The 20,443-nt window shown below is 45.8% G+C and overlaps 1 protein-coding gene and 2 non-coding genes across 3 annotated transcripts; all 3 read left to right on the forward strand.

Moving 5' to 3' along the window:
* Positions 1 to 3,218: 3,218 nt before the first annotated feature.
* Positions 3,219 to 7,468, forward strand: RPSA (ribosomal protein SA). Its single transcript, XM_014878418.2, has 6 exons — positions 3,219 to 3,382; positions 4,311 to 4,429; positions 5,653 to 5,898; positions 6,721 to 6,849; positions 7,061 to 7,229; positions 7,324 to 7,468. The coding sequence occupies exons 1-6, from the start codon at positions 3,250 to 3,252 to the stop codon at positions 7,416 to 7,418; spliced, it is 891 nt and encodes a 296-aa protein (XP_014733904.1). The 5' UTR covers positions 3,219 to 3,249; the 3' UTR covers positions 7,419 to 7,468.
* LOC148225179 (small nucleolar RNA SNORA62/SNORA6 family) lies at positions 4,980 to 5,137 on the forward strand. Its single transcript, XR_015799025.1, has one exon. It is a non-coding gene; the product is annotated as a small nucleolar RNA SNORA62/SNORA6 family (small nucleolar RNA).
* LOC148225180 (small nucleolar RNA SNORA62/SNORA6 family) lies at positions 6,060 to 6,218 on the forward strand. Its single transcript, XR_015799026.1, has one exon. It is a non-coding gene; the product is annotated as a small nucleolar RNA SNORA62/SNORA6 family (small nucleolar RNA).
* Positions 7,469 to 20,443: the final 12,975 nt, after the last annotated feature.

A 20,443-nucleotide genomic window follows, 5' to 3' on the forward strand; every position in this document is an offset into this window, starting at 1 on the left:
AGAGCTAGAAATAAGAAGGGAAGAGATTTGCCAAAGTATGTTTTCCCAAAACATGTAAGGAGTAATAAAAAGCCATTGAAACACAAGCCAAAATGGAATTTACAGGAAAGCACAGTAATATTAGTGCAGTTTCACTGAAAGTGGGTTGATCATCACCATTCTTTGCCTTCTCCAGGGGTGCCACACCATCTCTTGGGTGACACCCACTGTCATGTTTGGTGGGGAAGATACTGCCTGAAAGCTTTCTGCCTGAGCCTCTTCCCCAGACACACAGCCCAAGCCCTTCATTGCAGAAGCTGTTCTGGCAGCACAGAACGCCTCCTCTGCAGCCCTGTGAGGAGCCCTCTCTCCCAGAACTGGGGGTCTTGGTGCAGCCCCCTGCTCAGAGGCTTCTGGCAAGGGCTGCTGCTCTCTGCTGCAGCCTGGGCTGGCTTTCTGGCAGATGCTCTTTCTGGGGCTTTGTGACCACCCCAGGCACCCGTTTGAGGTCCTCAAAAGCTGATGGAAGCTCTGTGACGCTTCCAAGTCTCCTTGGCACTTCAGGAGGACCAGTGGCTCAAATCCCCTTTCCCTGGGTTTGCTTGCTGCAGAGAAAGGCTATTCCCAGGGCCTGCCAGCAGTTCTGCATGTAATTGTGTAACAGAGTTCACTGTGAACTTTAGACCAGGGAAACCTTGTCTAAAAACATGTGATAAGATAGATATACTTTCACCTGAGGGACGGTAGTAACAGATCTGTTTTAAACTGTCTCAGCACACAGATAAAGAATGAAGACAAGCTTTTAGGTTACTTAGGGAAATAATTAGAAGTACTTTACTGTCAAGCTTTATAATTTTATTTATTTTCCAAGCCTTCTCATGGACTGTGGGCCTCGTGGTCTACCAGAAAGGGCCCAAAGTGTACCAACAAGAAATAAATAAGTATTGGAGATGCCAGAGGATTCTATAATGCTTACCAGTGGCATTCTTTTCATAACATATTTACTTCAATATTCATTACTTAATTTCCAATCATTATGTTCAAATACACTTTTAATACTGTTGGGTTTCAGTTGTGTGCAGAAAATCTCTCCAGACTAAATCCAGTGCACACACCATGGTGACATCCCCACCCTCTCTCCTCTTCCCTCCCAAGCTAATATTCACACTGCTCCTGTCCCCTTAGGCTGCACTTGGCTCCATCAGATCAGCTCTCACTGTCCACAGTGCACTTACCAAAGTGCCACAGATGTCTATAATCTCTCAGGCAATAATCATTCACTCTCTTGCTGAGAGTTCATTAATCTGTTGCTGAATTTAATTTTACCTACTTTGTCACCACCATGTGGAAAATGTTTGAATTACTCTCTTACCGAATATTGTAAAGCTGATCTGGCAATCTTGCTAATTAACACCATCTAACAAGCACGAAGCCATTTCCCAGGAGACAAAAAACATACATGAGATTATGCTGTAATCTCTTACCTAAGCAAGTCACCCCCAGAGTAACTCAGGGCTCAGACATTGAAAAGGGGCTGTCAGGAGAGTTCAGGCCCAGTCACACTGAAGTGGTCATATGAGGTTAAAGTAGGAAAAAAATAGAGGAGCACTGTTGTCAGAAAGATGTGAAGATGAATTTTCACTTACAGAAGGCACTGGAAATAATGTTTGGACAGTCCAGAAATCTGTCCAGAAATATATCCAGATCCTGATGATAGCAAACATAGTAAAGTAAGTATTACTACTTTTCTTTTTTTCCAAAAAATTCCTTTCTCAGGCCTGTGTCTGAGAATAGGACAAGGAAGATGAGAAAGACAATGAAGATTCTTAAATCTCATCACTTTCTATGGTTTCTTAAAAGCAAACAACAAAAAAACCCCAAACCCAACAACACACACAAAAAAGGGGTAAGTACCACAAGAATGTCTACTGCAGAACAAGGATGTGTAGGTTCAGTGTCAATTCCACCTGTTTTTACTGTCGTTTCTGTAAAGGACAGGGACAGCCGTGGCTGTCCGGGCTTTCCTGCGTGGTGCCAGAACAGTGTCCCTGCAGGGAGAGGGAATGTGAGTACAAGGAAGATGCTACAGCTCCTTAGAAGCTTCCCCCCCACAGCAGGTAATTTGGAGGCTAGATATAATTAATCAAATAATCATCAGCACCCTGAGAACATATATTCCAGCAGGAAAGCGGAATAGTAAAGTGTTTAAAATAAATCTTTGTTTTCTTTTCACTTCAGGACCTCAAAAACAGCCTTGATGTTGGTTGGAGCACAAGCCACAGGATGCTCTGAAGCAGCCCCAGAATGAGAGAGCCACAGAATCAGTTCGGCTGGGAAAGGCCTCTGAGACCATGGAGTCAAAGCCATGACCGAATATCACCGTGTCAACCAGACCATGGCACTGAGTGGCACATCCAATCTTTCCTTTAATACCTCCAGGGACGGTGACACCACCACCTCCTTGGGCAGCCCATTCCAGTGTCTAATCACCCCTTCTGGGAAGAAATTCCTCCTGATGTTCAACCTAAGCCTCCCCTGGTGTAAGCTGAGGTTATGCCTTCTCGTCCTTTGCTGGGTCCCAGGGAGAAGATGCCGACTCACACCTGGCTACATCCCCTTTTCAGGGAGTGGTAAGGTCCGCCCTGAGCCTCCTTTTCAACGGGCTAAACACCCCCAGCTCCCTCAGCCGCTCCTCATAAGACTCACACTGCAGACCCCTCACCAGCTTTTTTTTCTCTTCTCTGGTTTCGTAATCCCACAAATCCTACAAACTTCATTCAGAACCAGTGTCAGGAAGGGGCCGGAGGAGCGAGCGCAGCCCGGCCGGCAGATCCCAGGGAGGGGCCGCCGGAGCGCGGCCCCGCCCCTGACGCCGCGGAGCCCCGCCCCCGAGGCGCCCCATTGGCTGGCGAGGCTATATATAACCGTCAGGCGGGGGCGGGCTTCCTTTCGGCTTCGCGCCGCCCGGGCCTCCACACGGCGTTGTCAGCGTGAGTCGGGGCCGCCGGGCGGGGGGCGTGGGGGCGGTGGGGGACTCGTTCCCCGTCCTGCGGTAACGCCGCAGGGGAATTGTGCATCCCGCCGCAATGCCGGCGGCCGGGCCTGGCCTGACCAGGCCGCAGAGAAGGCCGAGGCCTGCCGAGTGTAGCGCCGGAGGCGGCCCAAGATGGCGGCCGGGGTGGCTGGACCTCGTGGCGCGTCCCCGCCGGGCTGAGCCGGGTCCCTGTTCCCGCAGGTTCCCTGTCGTTGCTTCCAAAGGGAAACCCCACAATGTCCGGAGGCCTTGATGTCCTGCAGATGAAGGAGGAGGATGTCCTCAAATTCCTTGCTGCCGGGACCCATCTGGGAGGTACCAACCTCGACTTCCAGATGGAGCAGTACATCTACAAAAGGAAGAGCGATGGTAAACAGACGGGATGGGTGGTCTGTGTTGGGCAGCTGGGATCTTGTGGTCATAACTGGGAGAAGCAGGAAAGTGGTAGTGCTTGATCTTTTTAGCATGGTTTCTCTCTAACCTTTACATACCAAACACTGTTAACTCAAGTGAAAACACTGATTTTGGAACAATTCTACTAGTTTTTGACTATACTGATCTTGTAATTTGGTAAATCAGTCCCAGCCGGTTTGGGCAATTTTGCTCGTCCTTGACTATATTAACAAAATGATTTTAGTATCTCGGTAATGATTTCTCCTTGTACTGGTCTTCAGTCTGGGCTGCCCTTTGTTAAAAGATTGAAACTCATACCAGACCTAGGTTTTTGATGATACACTCTGGAAGCGTGTGACATTAAAACCATGAGGGGATAATTCTTTCCACTAGCTAAAATGAGACATGAGAATGTCATCATTTCATAAAGGACATTGAGGTACTGGAGCACGTACAGAGAAGGACAGCAAAGCTTTTGAAAGGTCTAGAAAATGTCATGAGGTATGATTGAAGGAGCTGTGTTTGTTTAGTCTTAAGAAGACAACTCAGGAGGATCTCACTGCTTTCTGCAACTACCTGAAAGGAGGGGCCACCCTCTTCTGTCTGACAGGAGTCAGAGGACCTGAACAAATGGCCTTAAGTTAAGACAAGGGAGACAGTAGAATAGGTTGCTCAGTTGCCTTTAAGGGGGGCCTGGATATGATGTTTGGTTTTGTGGCTTAGTGGTTACAGTGGCAGTGCTGGCTGAACAGTTAAATGGGATGATCTTGAAGGTCTCTTCCAACCTTGATTCTATGAATTTTGGAGTAACCATGGCCATGTGACAGGTTTAATAGCAGAGGGGTGCTATCCTGTTTTAGGATCTTGATTTGCTGATTGCTCTAAAACATTTTTTTGCCAACAGGTATTTACATCATCAATCTGAAAAGGACCTGGGAAAAGCTGCTGCTGGCAGCTCGTGCCATTGTTGCCATTGAGAACCCAGCTGATGTGAGCGTAATTTCTTCCAGAAACACTGGACAGGTATGGACATCAGGAAGCCTGCAGTCTTGGGAGCAGGACTCCCTTGCCATGCATCATTGCTTGCCAATGATAGCTAGGTGATAATAGGCATAACACCAGTTTTAAGTATAAACATGGTTTTTGTGTTGCACTTGGCAGCTTAAAACAATGAGTTGAAACCCTCTCCCCATTTCAGGGCATTTGATAACTTGTTTTTCTTCTGTATCCTTCTTCCTCTTGGATTTCTATCATATTAATGGTCAGTCCCTTGCTGGCCCCTTCCTCCCAGAACTACTGCATGTAATTGGCACTTATTTTCTGGGGCCCCTGATATGAAAGTTGTCAAAGAAGAAATTTTCTGTTATGGAGCAAGGTATAGTAACCAGTAGATTTGTAATTTTGACTCTAAATTTTTAGCAAAAGCATTCTGTTGTAGAAGGTGATAACCTTTAATTAGTCACTGGAGTTTTTGAGGTTAGTTTGTTTAGGTAGCTGCAGGTGAGGTCACAAATGTTTAGGGAGATATAGGGGTGGATTTCTGAAGGAAGAGCTTGGTATCCCATGGGCTTGATGTGCACACTGTTAAAGCTTGATGCTGAGGTCAGTTTCTGGCCAGTGAGCTCTCAAGTGTCGGAAGTGTGCGACAGCAAAGGATGGCAGGGTTTTCGCTAACACCAGGAGAGGGGCTCCCTCTAGGACTGGAGTTTGATAGTAGGCCCTGCCACATGTCTGAGGGGTTGGAAGCTGTTGTAGTTGACTTAAGAACTGCCAACTGCAGTTTCAATGAGCATAGCTTCAGTCTCTGTGTATGTATTTTACTGAGTTTTTGTGTAGTTCATTGAAGTTCCTGGGAAATGAAAATATGTAGTAATAATGGAAGAAAATATGCTTTGCTTTTTTTTTGTAAGCTTTTGTTTAATTCCCCCTTCATTTAATTAATTAATTTATTATTTATTTAATTATGAGCGTTTGGAGTAGAGTTTGCCAGTAACTTGAGGGGAAGAGAACGCTTTTTCACGTATCCTGACTTACTACGTTGTTGATGGATATGGCCTTTTAAACTCATGGTGTAGTTCTTTTCAGTAACATTTTTATTTTGTCTCCTTCCGAGGTGATGAGCCATGATTTCACAGGAAAGGAAACAAATAGTTCAGTTAAATTTCATGCACGTTCGCTGACAGTGCCTGGGTGACCTGGCTGAAATGCACTTTTCCTGCTTCACCTTTGCCGTATCCCTTTTGCAGCGTGCAGTTCTGAAGTTTGCTGCTGCCACTGGGGCTACTCCTATTGCTGGGCGTTTCACCCCTGGCACCTTCACAAACCAAATCCAAGCAGCTTTCCGTGAGCCACGGCTCCTGGTGGTCACGGACCCCCGGGCTGATCACCAGCCGCTGACAGAGGCATCCTACGTCAACATCCCCACCATTGCCCTGTGCAACACTGACTCCCCGCTGCGCTACGTGGACATCGCCATTCCCTGCAATAACAAGGTAACGATTCCCTGTGGCATTCAAGGCAGCTTCCTCCAGTCTGTGCCATGGGCTTCTGAGATGGATGCTTTCTGCAAGGGGGGGTTGGCTTGTATCTCACATGGATCTCGGGGGGTGAGTCAATTAATGTCTCTTGCAGGCGGCTAGGGAGGAGAAAATAAACTGCACACAGTTGGAGCTTGGAGCTGAGGCTGGTTTCTGGCCAAGGAACTCTCAAGTGTAGGAAGTGTGCTATAGTAACCTGGCAGGATTTTTCGCTGACGCCATGAGGGTCTTTGTGGCCCAATGAGTGGAGTTTGATAGTCATTCTTGCCACAGATCGTGAATACGAGTGAAAGATAAAGTGAACTGATGGAGAAACTGCTCTGAAACATTACCTTTCCAGAAATCACCTGAAAGGTAAAATCTAGGAAGATGAGGTATTTGATCTCTATCTAGATATCAGTCATCAAAACTAGTGTAAGCCACATGTGAGGATGTGCGTAAGCTTTGTTTATTTTGTCAAGTTTTCAATTCCTTCATTCTTAAATATGTGGTGAGCATCATCCCTGTCTTTTGGATGAGATTCACATGGGGGTGGTGAGCAACATGAAACTTAACAGGAGAGTTACTTCAGGCCATGTTGTAATGGCACCATGATTTCTGCAGAGACCTGAAAATGTCACTGGGAACTTGAAAAGTTGCCCTTTTTTCGAGTTCAAGTACATAAGTCTGGCATTGGCAAGTAATGTCTCATCAAGCATGAGCCTTGATGGGGTACAAATAAGTCTTCTGCTCCTTCTGAAAAGGTTTAGCGACTCTTACCAATTTCTTCTGTTCCAGGGAGCCCACTCAGTGGGCCTGATGTGGTGGATGCTGGCTCGGGAGGTCCTGCGCATGCGCGGCACCATCTCCCGTGAGCACCCGTGGGAAGTCATGCCTGACTTGTACTTCTACAGGGATCCCGAGGAGGTAGGAGCCTCATGGAAGGGAGTGTGTCTCTGGAATGTTCTGCTTGTGCTCCTATCCCATGGTCCTGTGTGTCTGCTGTTGAGGACAGGTTATGCCAATATAATGATGGCACTTCACACTCTACTGTGGTGGTTGGTTAATTGTGTTGCCTGATACGTGATAAGTAAGAGTTGTGCTCCTGGGAGACTCAGGCTGTGCTCTTCTGTTGCAGATTGAAAAGGAGGAGCAGGCGGCTGCTGAGAAAGCAGTCACGAAGGAGGAATTCCAGACTGAATGGACAGCCCCAGCACCTGAATTCACTGCTCCTCCTCAGCCCGAGGTTGCAGATTGGTCTGAGGGAGTGCAGGTCCCATCTGTGCCCATCCAGCAGTTCCCCACAGGTCAGTTTGGGGGGAGGTGTCTGGGAAGGGGTGTGGGGTGTGGTTGTGGGTGGAAGGAGCAGGGGAGCACTAAGTGTTGTTGTTGTGCTTGCAGAGGACTGGAGTGCCCAGCCTGCCACCGAGGACTGGTCAGCAGCTCCCACGGCCCAGGCTACTGAGTGGGTTGGCACTGCCACAGAATGGTCTTAACTTCAGCCCTGCTGTAATGTGAAAGAAATAAAGGCTGGTTTAGTACACGCTGTGCTGGTACTGTGTTTGTGAAGTTGTTGGCTGGTGACACATGAGTAACACAGGGCGCAGTCCTCGGGCAAGAGCAGCGTGTCTGTTAAACCCTGTTAAATGGAGCTGGAGGCTGTGGGCTCTCTCCCTGCCTACAGCAGCTCGCTGGGCTGCTTCTCGTGTCTTTCTCAGTGTCTGAGGCTGGTCTCACATTCCTACTCTGCCCTGGTGAGGAGACAGCAGTTCTTGTGTTCAGAGGAGAGGAGGTAGTGACTGGGACGGAGCAGTTTGCTTTTGATTTTTCTTTTATAGCAGCCTGTCTGGGTCTGCCCAAATGGGCTGGTTTTGTTGTTCTGCCCGGAGTTTCACAAATTTGCAGGGTGAGGAAGTTTCTGGTGACCAGGTGTGGGAGGTGGCCTGCCTGTACAGTGTGGTGAACAGAGCCAGAGCCCTCTGATGGAATCCCAGCTTTAGCATCAGTATTGCCAGTTCCTTCTTCAAAAACTGCTGTAATCTTCAGGAAAAAAACAGCATATTAATTCATCTGCTTTAGTTCTTGAAGATTATATTGCTTTGATTATTGGCAATAAAAAGACGTAGACCCTCCACCAAGAGAAATGGGGTTTTGTTTGTTGTAGGTGAAGATTGTTCAGATTGAATCCTTTTCTCCATATTGGTGTGGTTGCAGACGTTCCTTTTTGTACATTCAACACTGCCAATCAACCTGTAAAGAATGTTTTGTCTCGGCACACATGCTCATTTCGTTTTACTGTATTAGTGCATATTAGCAGTAAAAAAACCTAAAGCAAATTATGCATATTCATGCACACTATCTGTCCAAAGGAGACTTTGATCTTTCTTCCCCTTTTCTTTACCTATTACATGCAAGATGACTAAAGGTTTTGTTAATAATGAACGGCATTTAGTCAAGAGGTAGGTGAGCACTTCACCATTTGTTCCCGAAAGAGCCCTGTGCTTCTGGCACATTCTCCAGTACTTCACTTTACAGAACTCAGCAGGGAGAAGCTCCTTCCTGCCACCTGAGGTCTCTCACTTGTGTGTCAGGGTGTGTTGAGAGCCTGGTCATTCTGGGACTATATGGGCATTGTAGCTGGATTAAGAACAGCCTGTACAGCACCTGCTGATTGACTCCCCAGACCTGAGATTGCCCCAGAAGATCTCTTGGTCTGGACTTTGTTTTTACTCTGCCTCATAAAAAATTTCCAAACAGAGCACAGTCTTACCCTCCATACATTGAATCTCTGCTGTTGCTGTTGCTGTTTCACCATTGTCCCATTTTCTTTATCGGCTGTGTAACTTTAATGTAAATACGTTCCTGTTGATGAGTATGGAGAAGTCATCAGACAGCTCCTGTGTGGGTGATGGTCTGTTTTAAATCAATTGGTTCTGAGTAATTGCTGCTGAAATATGTTGGTGTGTTACTGGAATGTGGTTGTTTTCATTTAAGTGTTTCCTAAAGTATCACTTTGACTTTCAGAATTGTCATTCTTAGAACCGAGGACTGGCAGTGACAGGTGGATCTGCACAGCCAGTATCTGCATGTGGATTCAGAATCACCTTGTTGGGGTAGTGGGTATAGTGGGAGAGCTTGTTTGCCTGCAGCACTGCAGAGGGCTTGAATATCAGCCTATTAGAAAAGGAGGCAGCCTTGGCTGTGACAGCAGAGGACTCAATGCAGGAAGGCGATGATCCTCAGCATGTCAGAGGCACAGGGTAGGAAAAGTGTCGACACAGGAGTGGAGAAAGCAGAAGAAATGTAGCAGAAGATCCTATGCCAGAGCTTCCCCTGTGGCAGATACCTGGCAGATGTAATCTACTGAGGCAGTGTAGAGGAATAGGGAGAGGGAGTAGGAGCAAATCTTTGAGACACTGGCTTGTTCATTACTGAATCTTTTATTGCAGTGTTATTGAGCATCAAAGTACTTGCAGCTATTCTGGATTGATCTGATTGGACCCAAAATGGCTTAGACAGAGGTCTCTCTACAGTGGCAGTTTCCACTGAGGGTCGTGGTAGTATTTCCTTTCTCTGTGACCTTCTCTTTGTGTGTGATTTGGGTTGATGGAACTGTGTTGAATGAGGATAGGTGAGAGCTTCTTAGGAGAGCCTTCTTCCAGAATTGGTCTCAACAGGAACTGGCTGGGATTGCTGAGCATCATAGAACCCCTCTGAACAAACGAGCTGTTACAGTCTTTGCCAATATACTACTGTCTGATCCATGAATGTCTCATACATACAGGCTTTCCAGTTCCCTCCCTAATTTATATGCCACCATTCACAGATGTTCCTTTTCCTCTCCTGTCGCTTTGCCCAAATAATCAAGATATTTTTAGTATCTATGTACTGTCAGATTACACCAAGGTTTTTCTTCTGCAAGAAGCAAAGGGTTTTATGCACAGCTGAAGAGATAAATCTCTGCTTACATTCAGGCTGCAAAAATGTTCCACTCTTTGCATCTGTAGTCTGTTTTGCTTTGTGAAACTGAAAATTGCTGTAGGATGTTCGATGCTGACTTTTAGGAGTATGGTATACTCCTATTGTGAGCCTATTTATTAAAATCAGTGCACTGTACAAGTAAGCATGCAAAGGAAACTGAGGTGTGTGTGGTGAATTCACCTCACTGCTCATCTTAGGAGACTTCCTCCCCAGCCAGAACTGCGAGCATGCAGTTGGAGTGGATCTTGTAACATAATTTTTTTGTTTTGGATTACTAGCATCTTAATGGTGATAGACTCTACAGGGAGTAAAGCACGTAGTAAATCTGCAATTGTCATGAATGCAAGCACCCCCCAAGCTGTGTATCTTGTATCTTAGGACAGATGAGGCATGGCATCTTGGATATGTGTCCTGTCAGAGGGAGAAAAAAGAAAAACATTCCAGGTTTACATCATTATTGCTGTAAGACCAAGGTGTTGCTGGAGCTTATCCCTGCTGCCCTGCAGCTTCCAAAGAAATCAGCCAGCATTTCAGGCAGTTTGTTTCCTCTAGCCAGTGCTTAGCACTACGAGCTCCCAGCCCTTGCAGCCTAAAGCTTGTGAAAACCACAAAGCCTCAGAATTGGTGAAAGCCTGATCTGCATCGAGTCTGTATGACAGGCAGAGGTAGAGCAGCGTTACAGTTGTGTGCAGCACTGGGAATGAAGAATGATTGGTCATCAGCCCTGCAAAGAGGCGGACTGTGATAAACACCTTGGGCATGGGTGCAATCTTGCTATGTCACAACACTGATTTTCTCAGTTTCTTGTTTTATGGGTTACTGATTTCTGAACCTGATTTCATTTGATTTTTTAATACTTGTGATTTTAAGAATACTCACTGCCATTTTTCTGCTGTCCAACTTTGGAAGCATGTAATTTTCATTTATACATTGTTTGTTTGTACACTCAGTATTCACTGATGAACAAAAGTACATAATGAAGATACCTTTTTGATATCTCTGTAGCTAAAAGACGTTTCTGTCACTTCTGGGCTGTTGCTTAAGCCTCTGTTCATGAAGTGCTAATAAAGACTTGAGTTTACCTGGTATGTCTTCTCATATGACAGAGTCCTAAATATTTGTCAGTGTTTGTTTCAAAAATTTTTCAAAAATTGCTTTTATTAGTTCTGTTCAAGCATGAAGAAAATAAATTCTAAAGGGATGCAGGATGCATACTTCGAAATTATGGCTCCTTAACCTGGGTTTGAAGGCCAGAGAAACCTGCTTTGGTAGAAAATCTTCCTCTTGCTAAATGCCATTGCACCACTTGCAGAAGGGTTCCTGCGGTTGAGTCACACAGCTCAGTCTTCATTTTGGTACAGCCTTGCTGGTGACTTTTGGGCAGGACAAGGGATACCACAGTGCACAGGGACAGCCTGTGCCCACTACCCTTAGTAGGGGGCTTGGGTTTTAGCAGCTCAGAAGGGGGGAACAGGGTCTATTGCCTGGCCAGAGCTGGATGCTGAGGACTCAAACAACATTTTGGCTGCTCAATGGGATTAAACACCCTCCCACTGTGTATGTGGGTCAGGGTCAGGTTTAGGGTTTTGCAAAGCAGGGAGCTCAGCGTGACAGGTGCGGCACAGTTCAAAACTCAGAGCTGCTCTGCCACAGGGGACAGTTGTGCCAAAGACTCTGGCAAGCTTTTGCCATACCAGGGCATGCTGGCACTGCTCCTTCCTGAGCGGCAGATGGTAATGTTAGGATGCAGCTGTACAAACTGGAAAGCTGCTGTGAAACCTCAGGTTCTCACCTGGAATGCTAAATTTGTTAGCGTTGCCCAAGGAACTGGTTTCAAAGTGTTTGCCGCCTTACCTCCTGAGAGCCCTGGGGATGCTCAGAGTGAAGGAGATGGTCGGAATGTTTGTCTTTTGGGTCTGACCTAGGTCAGGACGACCCTACCAGCCTTTTCCGCTCAGACACCGGCATGGTGACAGAAGGAGCTTTCCGAGAGCAGGCTAACACCGCAGCACCGCTCCCACCTGGCGGGTGGCAGGAGGATGGTGGTGGAGCCTTGCTCAGTGCAGAACACGAGTGTGGGGATGGCGGATGGCTCCCCAGTGCCCAGTAGATGGGGCTGTGGGTCCTGGTTTCTCCGCGTTTCGGCCGCCGCTGGCAGCGGGGCGGGAGGGCTGCGCAGAGCGGGCACCCGGGGAGCGAAGGTACAAAGCTGTCCCTCACCTGGCTTTTTAACGTCTCTGTACCAGAATATTGCCATCTCAGCGGGACCATGAGATACCTAAAAAACCCCAAACGACCAAAACCCTACTATTTTTCCAGAAGTATCTGAGTGGCTAACTTGTTGCCGCCATGCTCAGCTGCAAACCTTGATCTTGATTTTAATTTCCCTAAGGGAGCAAGTGTGGGATGCTGCTGGCTGCGAGTGCTCCTAGTTGAAGAAACTCCATGTTGAAAACTTTCTAACTCATCTTTTCTGTTTGGCTTATTTCTTCCAGCATTTTCTAGAATGGCTCGTCTTCTCCCTAGTACTCCCAAAGCTCCGTGGTATACAATTCACTGCACCTGTTGGCTTTGTTTATATATGAAAAAAATAAGCAGCACATGCAGAGAGGGAATCAGGTGTGTGAACCATTTTCTCTCGCTTGTTATTTTGCTGTTAGAGGCTCTAATTTGAGAGGAAATATTAAAAAAAAAAAAAAAAAGAACCACCACTTCCTTCTCTGCAGTATCTTTTCTGAAGCCTCCTTTAAGCCTCATTCCTGCTTCCAGATGGGTAGGGTTTTACAAGCGCAGGTATCATGGGCTGAAGTGTCTCCTACCATTTTCTCACAAGGACTGGTGCAGGATAGGAGTGAATGTGCTATTGGCTTTTCTTCTTGGCTTTGTGAGGCAAACCCACTTTGTCTGTGTGCTGTAAGCAGGCAGTGGTTCTTCATCAGCTCTTTCAGGAGAAGTCTAGCAACTAGTTTTTCTGATTTCAAGGGTTCAGCCCTTTGAAAGTTTTGAGATAAATTTTAAGTCATAATTATTTTCCCTAAGCCTGTCTTGGATTTCTCCTTGATTCCTATGCTGCCCATGTTCATTTTTATTTTTGTCTGTGAAAGCTAAATGTTTGTGTTTATTGTTTCAAAGTGAGTACTGAGATTTCTCAAACTGTACTTTGAATATAGAAGAAGGAACTTCATTAAAATATCAAATCTGAGACTTGTGATTTTAAATATGCCAAGTTATCAACTCTGCATGGTGCCCAGGGTGGGATGTGTGCTCTGTGAAGCCATACTTTTGTGGCCGGTGCTGTCTCTACTTTCCTGGGATCTCAGGGATGCAGCTTGCTCTGTTAAGGTGTCAAGCTTCTGCATTTCTTTAAATTTTATAATTACAAGAATAGTGAATTGACCTTCCCTTCTAGTGTCCATTTGGTGGGCAAATTAAAACACAAAATACGGAGGGGAGCAATGAGTGCCTCCTGTGGGGCAGTGTAAGCCAGAGGGGAGCAGAGTGGGCATCAGGCACAGAGCAGCTGCCTCCTGCTCTCCTAGGCTCAGGTAAGCTCAGCAGATGTGGTAGCTGTTCAGGCAATATGTTGCTGGTACTGTAGAGACCCCTGTGGCAAATGTGTCCTTGGCACATCTTCCTGGTTAGATGAGATTTAAGGGATGCTCTCTAGGATGCATCTGCCTGTTGTGGAGCCCCCAAAACTGCCCAGAGGCTCCCTTCTCACCCGGAAAGCCAGGTGGAACAGAAGTCTCACAAGTAGTTTAAACAGATGTTACTTTCAGAGGCCTTCTATATTCTTTCCTGTGAATTTGAGGTATGGTGGTGGCAGAAAAGAGGAAACCCTTTATTTTAGGTGGAGATTTATTTTTCCTTCTGGACTTTGGGTTGGAGGAGTACTGTGAGCGATGTATGTCTGGTTCACTGGTTCATCGCCAATGATAGGATTGTTTTGGCTGTTTGATGAATAACCAGTTTAAATCCAGTACTTGGCTTCAGTGGCACCATGATAGTGTTGCAGACCCAAGCGGTGACTTGTCCTGTTCCAGCAGGACTAGTTCAGCTCCTCAGAGCCAGCTAAAAGTCTTTAAAACTACATACCCTCCATGTTACTGGCATAGGTGCTGAGGAGGACATAAAGTGCTGAAAGGGCATAGGCATGACCCTGGGCTTTCCCTGGGGATGGGTTACAACAGATTTCCACCACTTCTGTACGAGGGAGCTGCTTTTGTCCACGGGTCAATGCTCAGGGCAGGGCTGAGACAGATGTTTCCCCACTGTTGGCTCCCTGCTGCTGTGGCAGAACCCCATCCTATGTGGGCATGATGACAGAGGTGTGGAAAGTTGAGCAGAAGCTGTGGAGAGTTTCAGCTTCCACAGGCGGAGCTGCAGCTGCTTGTGAAGAAAATGAGCCAGTGGCTCATTTGTTATATTTGCAAATGCAGTATCAAAATGCTTCTGCAGCCTTATCCTCCAAAAACGGCAGGGCTTCTTGGGGAGCAGAAGCTGAGTTTGCCAGGGCCTAGTGCAAAAGCCCTGCAGCGCTGGCCATGGAGATGTTTCCATCTGCAGCAGCTGCAGATGGAGCTGGGGGACTTGCAAACTGCAGTGGTGCTGCTGTGGTGGCAGTGAAGCTCCGCTGGTATTCACGCAGTGTTTGTGCTGCTCTGTCCAAGCTGCTGTAGCAAAGTGCTCCAGCTAATAAAGAAGGCATGGTTTTTATTATGGTGGGGGTTTTCTTTTTCCTCTCTTCGTGGCCCTGAGCCCTCTAGGTACCTTATTAAAATAAATCTGATTATAGCCTTCATATTTTGAAGATCCTACATAGCTGCCAAGGCACTGAATTATTTATTGATACTGCTGCTATCCAAAAAAACCCAGAAGTCCCATATGTGTGAAATGTTTCCTAATTAGAGGAAGGTTTGGATCTGCAGGCTTTTGTAGGAAAAGCCTTGACTCCCCCAAACAACTGCTTTGAGGGAGGGAGAATGGAGGAAAGGGGAGGACACAGCTGCTTGGGATGTTTCTGCAGCTGCTCTTCCCTAGAAAAATGATTTAGTAATGCCATTAAAATAATGTTCCACCTCCTACTAATCTGATCTGCACACTTGATCACTGTGATGGTTTGTCTGTCCTCAAGCACTCCAGTTAACAGTGCTGTGCCGCTATGGTTGTTTTCATTTTATTTTCAACTGAGATGAAGTTATTTTTTCTCCCTCCCACATTGCCAGGAGAGAGATGCCACTGGCAGCTTCTGCAAGCATTGCTTGGTTCCTAATGGGGAAGCTCTCCTGCTTTTATATCCTGCAGCTGTTTCCTTGCAAAGCTTTTTCACTGCTTTCTGTAGCAGTGGGGGGGGCAGTGTGCCCTTACCCCTTGCTGGCCCTGAGGCAGGTGCAGAGCTGTTGAATTCCTTACTCTTCTGATTTCCCAGCTCTGTGAGCTGGGTTAAAGAATGCTAAATCCCACCCTCTTTGCCTTGGGCATGAGCCTCCAGGGAGCACAGCTGAGATCAGCACTGGGGATTCTTGTGTCCACTGTTGCTTTCCTGCCTGGGTCTGGTCCCCAGGAGGTGGAGACGAGTGGTTGTCCCTCTCCTCCCCTTGGCTTCTCTGCCACCTTCAAGTGACTTTTGTTCATTCGGTCTTTCCATGGAGGTTTGATGCTGATTCACATAAAGGCTTTGCCTGCTGGGAAATGGCATCTGTCTATCCATCCATCCCTGGGTGCTTGTCAGCTCTCCTTCCTCCATCTGCATGCTTGAAGCACTAGCTGTAGAGAAATCTCTGTGCTTCAGTGCTTTCTAGTTTTGCTGTCAATCATGGAGGAGTGGTGCAGAAAACATTATCAATTCTGAAACATTTTAAAAATCCATGCATCTTGATCTCAGTGCCTCTGTGGATCCATGCATACACAGACTGTCTCCTGATACATGGGAGATTGGTGGCCTCTGTTTGCTGGGGTCATGGAGAACATGGGTATTCTCTGAGTAGCACCATGTGGTACCAATTTAAGATTTAGAGACAATACTCACAACTGGGTTTGGATGTTTATAGATGTCTGAATGGAAGGGGAGCCCAAGGAGTTGGGTCCTGTGATTGGAGCAAAGCCAAGCCTCCCTACATTAGTTCAACACTGCACAGCATTGTGTTGGTATAGTCCATTTAAAACACAAGCCTGAGTTCTGATTCAGCACTGATTACTACATTGTGTGAGAAATGGCCAGGACCTAGAAATCCTGGGGTTTCAGAGTCACTTTTTCCCCCGGGGGAAAACTGAATCTGAGCATTTGGGAGTGATAAAGCCTTGGCTGCAGATGAAGCTCAGCTGCCACCTGCAGAAGGACAAGCTGCTGCCTCAGGGTTCAGGCAAATGGCAAGAAAACCATGACAGAGAGCAAAAAAATCCCCACGGCTGTCAGGCTGGAGAGCTGATAACATCGCCTGCAACATGAATCAAAATGGGGGAATCACTAATTTAAAGTCTTTTGGCAAGCACTCTCTTTTTTTTTTTTTTTTTTCTTAACCAGGACATTTCTACTTTGAAGGGATGTGATTTAGAGAGGTGGTGGGGTGAGGCTCGAGGGTCTCTGTCTGACCTGCTTTGGTGCCAGCAAAAGCACTGATACGTGGTTGCAGAGAGGGGTCTGAACATGCTGGGGTGCAGGAAGGTGAGAGACCTGCTGTACCCACAGCCTGCTGGGGTCAAGGCAAGGGCCCACTGGACATTCCATTAATTCTTAGTATATCTTCACCAGCATAGAAGCTGCTCTGGTGCTCCTGACACTGGCAGGGGCCCTGCCTTGCTGCGCTTCTGCCAGTGCTAGTCTGTGAATGTCCTCCTTTGAGTGGTGCAGCTATTTCCAAGAATAGCCTCTTGGCTTTTCTGTATTTGAAAGCAAAACTCAACCACCTGATTTTTGAAGAAATTCTGAAGTCTCTTTTTATCTGTCTCTTGTTTGTATTTCCTGGGAGTTCTTTTTAAAGAACTCTTTCATAAGCCAAAGATATCAAGAAAACAGGTAGGTCTCTACAAATGAACACAACACAGTATTTAAGCTCTTAATTCCTGTGAGGAAACAGATACTCCAGTGTTTTTCTTGGGCTAGACATTTAAAACAGAATCTTTTTAGAATTTGCCTCATGTCCGACCTAACCAGACTCCTTAGCTCAATTCCTTGAAGGTGGATGTTCCCAGAGTGGCACTGGCAGAGCTCCTGCCCAGCCAGACAGGAGCTCATGGGGCTCCTCAAGCTTGTGGGGCAGGATAAACAAATAAAATCCTAGTCTCCATCATCAGGAATTTTCTCTGGGAAGTGATTTTTGATAGTCTTTCTTCCCTGGAGTTTTCAGAGAAAGTTTCTTAGGATATGTCTGAGAAACTGGTGCTGGTGCCAGTGCACTTGTGGCCCTTGTCTCTACAATGGTTCTTGTAGTGTTTGGAGCCTCTTTGTAGATGAGAGGTTTCTTTAGCTTAGATGTGCAGCTGAAAACCCTTATCAGCACCTTGGAACAGTCTAAAAATCCATCCCCAGAGCTCTGATTTGTTAGTTGGTATGAGGGAAACCCTCTCTCTCCATGAGCAGAGAAAGATTCCAAAGAAGAACGGAGGTGGATGACACACAAGACCTCTCCAGCTCACATTTTCAAGCAAGGTGACAATTCTATTTCTGTGGAGGTTCAGAATGTGTGATAAATGGCTTTGTCATAGTGCAGGGTTAGCTATAGGAGAAGAGAATGAAAGCTCAAGATGATCTTGACTGCTTGTTTAGAATACATGAGGTTATCAGGAAAAAGAATACTGTCAGTAGTGGTGACATCAGTGCTTGTTTCCCTTTCTCTCCTTGGAAAGCTTCATATGAGCCACCTGAAAATACAAGTTCAGGTGTTTCAAGGTTCCCTTTGAAAAGAACTTACATCCTTCTGCAGCAAAAAGCTGTTTTTTCTGCTTTGGAGAAGCCAAGGTACCTTGGTACCAAATACAAAATCAGTGTATTCTTTGCATTCTTTTCTGGGTTTATGAGCAAACCTGTTTAATGGTGTCTACTATTTTCTGTTCATTGAGAGTACAGAAAGCATCTTGTCTTGTATACAGCTGAGCACATTACGATAGAAATGTCTGAATTATGTTTTCAACCCTAAAAGAGAAGAGTGCACATTGTTATCCCCTTCACAGCTCATGTACAGCCACGTGTTTTGCAAAATTGCCCTTTTACATTTTTTAATTTTGCTGAGGTTCCTGTTCATTAGTAACACACAGTGCAGATGCTCTGCTGGGCCGTGCAAACTAAAAACTGATGCCCATGAGAGCTGCCTGTTTAAAAACAAACCTCTGATGAGAAGAATAATAAAATAATTAAGCTTAGATATTTCCTTGTTTTTTTTAACAAAACCTCTTGGCTGCAGTATTTGAGCTAGTGGCAGCACAAGATGTGAAAATTTTGCAATGCAGAGGGCTCTTCTAGGCATCTGTGAATGCAAGCTGAGAGCTGTGGGAGATGTTACTAGGAGCCTCCTAGTACTCTCCACTGAGATTTCTTCCTTTTTTTTTCTTTCCTTTCCCCTTGAGGTTAGACTGAGCCCTGGAAGAAGATTGAGATGGATACAGTCTTTCAACAAATGTTAGGGAGTTGGAAATCAATGCTCAGACAAGGGCTTTTTCCTATTTCCAACAATAGAAAAATAGGAATGAAACCAAACACTACTGAATATTCCAGTGAGTTTGTGGAGTTTAACCTTCAGTGACATGTGACAAACTGGTAAATTGACTCAACATTTCAAGAGACAAAAAATCATTTCAGTCAATATGAGGACTGAGGGTTGGCATTTTTATATCTTTCACAGCTCTTGTGCTCTGACAGAGGACCCCACTGTGGATTGGTGTTGGGGAAGAGAGCTGCCACAGGTCTGCAGGAATTGTCTGGCTGATAATATAATCCTTTTCTCCTGGAGTCTCTGAGCTTGCAAAACGCCTTGATCAATGGGTGAACCTAATGTATTATAATTAGAGACAAACAAGCCTTGAATTAACTAATGGGCAGTTGCGTGCTCCAGAGATGACATGGTGCTTTGGAATGCTCCATATTATTGCTGGTCTGATGCAGAGAGTATCCAAATCCTGTAATAGTTACTCATCTGGTCTAAGTGTGCCTCTGCTTCTCTAGTTTTCAAAACCTGTCTGGAGTTCTTTATGACTTCTTCATAACGCTTCTTGTTGCCTTTATATGTGTGCAGACATGTTTGCACACCACACTTCCAGCCTCTTTTGGTTTTCTAGCAGAGGTGAGTGTGATCTGAAGCCACATTCTCCCTTTCCAAACTGTGTTTCAGTCTGAGCTGAGGAGTGAAGAGGAGGAGAGTGCTCTTCCTTGATGTCCCTAAGATACCAGAGTCTGCAGGGCAGACAGGCTGTGCTGAAATCAGAGCACTGTGCTGTTTCTGTGATATCCTTCTGGGTTAGCAGGCTGGGAACACCTTCCCCCAGCACTTTCTGGGCACTATGGACACCTCCAAGGAAGGATGTCTCCTGGAAAAGGCCTTCTCTTGTCTGACTTGGCTCCAGTTCAATGAATGGGTGTCTCTGCAGAGAGCTGACCACAGCTGTCTTGTGTCAGCACCTCTCACAGTAAAGAGGCAAGACAAGACTTTATCTGTGGGGCTCAGATCAGAGAAAAGTCCTTCCAAGCCCAGGAAATAAATCTGATGAGCATCTTATTACAAGGAGGCTCCCTGGGAGAGTGACCAACCCTGACCACAGCAGTATCCTGGGAACAGCCAAACCGACTTTGAGCTGTTTTATTTCTAGAAGCAATCCATTGACTTTTCTGTATTTGAAAGCAAAATGCAATGATTTAATTTTTGAGGAAATTCCAAGTCTCCTTTTATTTGTCTCTTGCTTGCATCTCCTGGAAGTACTTCTCTAGGGCTCTGGTCTCTGTTACAAAGGACAGATATCAACAAACAAGCTAGGTCTCCATCTATAAATATAAAAGCACAGCACAGTATTTAAGCTCATAATTTCTGTGGAGAAGCAGATGTCTGAAAGTTTTTGTTGTATTAGCCCTGAAAGACTGAATCCTTTTCCCAGTCTGCCTTATGTCTGACCTAACTGGACTCCTTTTCCCAGCTCCTGAAAAGTGGGCATTCCCAGGCTGAAGGTCAAATGCTCCGTGCTCTGTCGAGACATAGAAGAGAAGTAAGTTATTGAGTTTCCTGTCTTGAACATAGCATTTCACAAGATTTATGGAATTTAATAGAAAAAAATTCAAACTGAGGACCTTTTTAAAATCCAAATATCCCAGTTTTAGCAGAACTGTTACTATCTATGGTTATGATTTTGTTTTCATTGAAGAATTTTTATTTTTATAGACATTTTTATGAAGAACAACACCCATGTGAACACCAGATCTAAGCTGGCCAGGGTGGGTTTATGTCAACAACAGGAAGAGACTGTAGGTGTAAGAGAGCAGGTCACCCCAGAGAAGGTCTGTGACAGAGTCCTGGGAAGTCCTGCAGATCTGAATGATACTGTTCTTAAATTACACCAG

Source organism: Sturnus vulgaris, chromosome 1 (genome assembly GCF_052056855.1).
Source record: "Sturnus vulgaris isolate bStuVul1 chromosome 1, bStuVul1.hap1, whole genome shotgun sequence".
Classification (NCBI taxonomy): Eukaryota; Metazoa; Chordata; class Aves; order Passeriformes; family Sturnidae; genus Sturnus; species Sturnus vulgaris.